This window comes from Tachysurus vachellii, chromosome 11 (assembly GCF_030014155.1).
Source record: "Tachysurus vachellii isolate PV-2020 chromosome 11, HZAU_Pvac_v1, whole genome shotgun sequence".
NCBI classification, from domain to species: domain Eukaryota; kingdom Metazoa; phylum Chordata; class Actinopteri; order Siluriformes; family Bagridae; genus Tachysurus; species Tachysurus vachellii.
The window spans coordinates 2,210,656-2,215,000 of record NC_083470.1 but is presented as its reverse complement, the minus strand read 5'-3'; the positions used below and the strand labels follow the sequence as shown (position 1 = coordinate 2,215,000).

General features: G+C 41.0%; 1 protein-coding gene across 1 annotated transcript in view; it reads right to left on the bottom strand.

The window, feature by feature from the left end:
* The window catches only part of sec22bb (SEC22 homolog B, vesicle trafficking protein b), a 7,949-nt gene extending 5,176 nt beyond the window's left edge, over positions 1-2,773 (bottom strand). Inside the window, exons 1-2 of the mRNA XM_060882023.1 lie at positions 2,609-2,773; positions 419-528 (exon numbers count right to left, since the gene is read on the bottom strand). Coding sequence (XP_060738006.1) covers positions 419-528; positions 2,609-2,683 — 185 coding nt within the window. The 5' untranslated portion in view covers positions 2,684-2,773. The remainder of the gene's footprint in view (positions 1-418; positions 529-2,608) is intronic.
* Positions 2,774-4,345: the final 1,572 nt, after the last annotated feature.

The window sequence follows — 4,345 nt, the reverse complement described above, 5'->3', positions numbered from 1 at the left end:
AAAGAGTGTGTGTGTGTGTGTGTGTGTGTGTGTGTGAAAGAGTGTGTGTGTGTGAGAAAGAGAGAGAGAGAGAGAGAGAGAGAGAGAGAGAGAGAGAGAGAGAGAGAGAGAGAGAGAGAGAGAGAGAGAATATGTGTGTGAGTGAGTGTGAGTGTATGAGAAAGAGAGAGAGAGAGAGAGAGAGAGAGAGAGAGAGTGTGTGTGTGTGTGTGTGTGTGAGAGAGAGAGTGTGTGAGTGAGAGAGAGTGTGTGTGAGAGTGTGTGAGTGTGAAAGAGTGTGTGAAAGAGTGTGTGAAAGAGTGTGTGAAAGAGTGTGTGAAAGAGAGTGTGAAAGAGAGTGTGAAAGAGAGTGTGAAAGAGAGTGTGAAAGAGAGTGTGAAAGAGAGAGAGAGAGAGAGAGAGAGAGAGAGAGACTCACTGAAAGGTCATGGATCCGGCCTCCAGTGTGCAGCGTGTTGGACTTTGTTCATTAAGCTTCCGAAACAGCTGTTTGGCCTGACTCTGATACTGCTGCATGTCTCTACCCATCTGCACACACACACACACAGAGTTACATGTGAGAAACACACACACACACACACACACACACACACACACACACACACACACACACACACACACACACACACACACACACACACACACACACACACACACACACACACACACACACACACACACACACACACACACACACACCACCACTTAGACATGTGCTGATACTCAATAATCATCACCACCTCAGTGCTGTGATGAGGCTGAGCTCATGTTCCTGTTCCACCCTGATGTTCAGTGCACGCCGCCTCCTGAAGTGTTTTATTCCTCTTATGCCACAGCGACGTTTGCTGCCTGCTACAACTTTACCCTTAATACACGACGACGCATCACACATCTGAACCACGTACAGTTTCGCTCCATGTTTAAAGTCGGTTCTTGTTCTTACTGATTAGCGAAGCTGTAAACAATCCTTCTAAAAAATACAGTAATAGGAAGAATCTGAAATATAAATCATCTAAAATCCTTTTAGAATAAAAACGTCTCCTCTTAGATCATGTGGTGTTTATGCTTGTACCAGATCTTCCTACAGAAACCGAGATGCTGCAGCATCCAATCAGCATCCAGAATTCAGCAGAAACCAAGAAAAGCATCACATCACTTCAGAGAAGCAACAGAATGGAAGGATAAATAGACAGATGGACAGACAGACAGACAGCAGAGGAAACTAAGTCTGGTTATTTTGTTCGAGAGCTGAATATCAGCACACAGCCACAGTCAGGCTTTAAGCTCTGTGTGCGATTTGTTGGTGAAGTTTCTCTCGTATGACGATGAAGCAGAAGTGAAGCAGAAGCTGAACAAACCTTTTCGCTTGCCTTCACGGCCGCGTGAGAAAAACAAAAAGGGAAAAAGGAAGAGATTAATAAACCTCGATACACGTCTATAAGGCACAGCTACGCTCATGTCTCCTTCAAGCAGTCACAGTATCTACAATATACCAAACTGTGCAAAAGTTTTGACCCCCCAGGTTTCTGTGTTATTCACACATATCATATTATATATATATATAAAATACATAACACGCATGAGCAAAGCCCTTCACCCTCAACTGCTCGGCTGTGTATAAATGAGATGAATGGAAGTCGCTCTGGATAAGACGCTGTAAATGTAACACAGAATAATTCAACTTTATAATCGTCGCCTTTATTTAAAATGTATCTGTTTCAGTTACACGTCATGTGCTAAGATTTGCTGTGAGATTAGACCATCAAAACAAGCTAAATAACTACAAACACTGGTGATCCTCTTCCTTCCTTCCTTCCTTCCTTCCTTCCTCCGACGAGAGCATGTTTACATTGTTGGGCATCTAAATAGTAACCAAACAGGAAAGTTGTTAGAGGAGAAACTGAAGAAACGAAACCACACACGTTCTAATCTTGGTTCATGGCATCGTTCAAGACGTCCATATTTCATCTGCTGTTTTTTTTTAATGCTGCGGAACGTAATTTGTAAAGAACTGAGCAAAATCTTGATTCAAACGTTTCCCCGTTGCGCTGTAGATGATTGCGCTTACGTAGACAAATAACAGCCACCGGACGATGCACGGCCACAAGCGTCGAATCGCAAGCGCCGTGAACATGAACACAGGAGCAGCACTTAAACTGAACGTTTAATAAATCATTAAATAAAATAAACGGTTTTAGCACTACATCTGAACCCTTATTTATCGCCGAGGATCTTCAGATTTAGAAATATTTACAACTAAGTATATAAATCGCCACGTATCGTGTATCGTGTATCGTGAAAACTAGTTTAGTATCACGATACGATATTTTCTTCTGTATCGCCCTGGAGGTAACGTCTGAACATCTGAGGTAAAAAATAAAAAAAAGTTAGCAATGTTCTTTCCCTTACAGACGTTCTGTTCAGAACTGAGTTATAACTGTGTAAGTGTTTTGTTTTTAATGTTTACACCGAAACGTGGAAACTTAACGCTGTTGTTTTATTCATTCTTGGGCTGTTAGAACAGATTAGCTAATAAAGCTAATAAAGCTAGCTAGATAAAATTAGCTGCACAAAACCACAGGAATATAAAATAATGTTTAAATTAAACCTGTTCGTCTTCTTGCATGGACGCAGCCAGAGGAAGTCCATCCGCTAACCGCGCGATCATCGTAAACAACACCATTGTGTATAATTTCTACACCTTTCTGTGCTGCTTCAGGCTGCAGATATGATGACGGCTGTCTAAATCACGTAATGCGCTTTTCCCACCCGAATTCTTCACAAATCCCGCCCCATCTCCGTGATTGGTTAATATAACCTCGTTTTCTTGCACATAGGTGAAGTATGAATTTCCAGCCAATCGTTGTACAGAAGGCGAGAGCGGGTCAGCCAATAACAGTGCAGAAAGAAAAAGCTGGTCGGAATACGGGTGTGGAAACAAATGACAGGTTGTCAACAACTGTGGACTCGATGAGCTGGCCGGAAATACGTGCCGTATTGTGTCACTCTATAATCTCTCCGTATGAAAACGTTTTATCAAAGTGTCTTAGTTCCGGGTGCCTTAGCTTAACGTTTGGAAAAATACATTTCTCAGTGCAGCTGAAATAAATAAACACTTTTAATGTAATGCCACAATCTTCAAAATATTTCAAACGTTTACGTTAATTCAGTTTTGGCCATCAAATGGGGTGGAGTGTTTGTGTGTGTGTGTGTGTGTGTGTGTGTGTGTGTGTGTGTGTGTGTGTGTGTGTGTGTGTGTGTGTGTGTGAATGAATGTGTGTATGTGTGTGTGTGTGTGTGTGTGTGAATGTGTGTGTGTGTGAATGTGTGTGTGTGTCTGTTCGTGTGTGAATGTGTGTCTGTGTGTGTGAATGTGTGTGTGAATGTGTGAGTATATGTGTATGTTTGTGTGGGTGTGTGTGTGTGAATGTCTGTGTACTGTATATGTGTATGTTTGTGTGCGTGTGAATGTGAGTGTGTGTGTATGTGCCTGTGTGTTTGTGTGTGTGTGTGTGTGTGAATGTGTGTGAATGTGTGTGTGTGTCTGTTCGTGTGTGAATGTGTGTCTGTGTGTGTGTGAATGTGTGTGTGAATGTGTGAGTATATGTGTATGTTTGTGTGGGTGTGTGTGTGTGAATGTCTGTGTACTGTATATGTGTATGTTTGTGTGCGTGTGAATGTGAGTGTGTGTGTATGTGCCTGTGTGTTTGTGTGTGTGTGTGTGAATGTGTGTATGTATGTGTGTGTGTGCTTGCGAGACATTTTAAAAATCAATAAAATTTTAAATCAATTTATTGAATTAAATTAAAATTAATTTTAAAAGATTAATTTAAAATTTTACATACTATATATCTCTAACATCTATCCCTAATGAGCAAGCCGGAGGCGACAGTGGGAAGAAAAAAGTCCCTGAGACGGTATGAGGAAGAAACATTGAGAGGAACCAGGTTAAGAAGAGAATCTCATCCTCATTTGAGTGACACTGATCAGGAAATAATGTAATGTAAAGGTGAATAATGTCATCCACAGCAAAACACAGCAAAGTTTCCAAACCACACAGCAATGTGGCAGGTTAACACACTCTCCAGTGCATCTGTAGAAGTTTTGTAATAGTAAAATATAGTCAGTATAATTGATATACAGCATCTGGAATCAGGTCAATAGCTTTTATTGTCATTTCAACTATATAAAGCTGATGCAGTATGTAACAGGTATACAAAGTATACGGCTAAATAATGTTATAATTCACACAAAATTGTTCTCTTGTACATTTTATGATACCTGATCTGATACCTGAAGTGTTGTGTGGTCACAGTATGACCTAATTTCCTGTCCTAACTCCTCC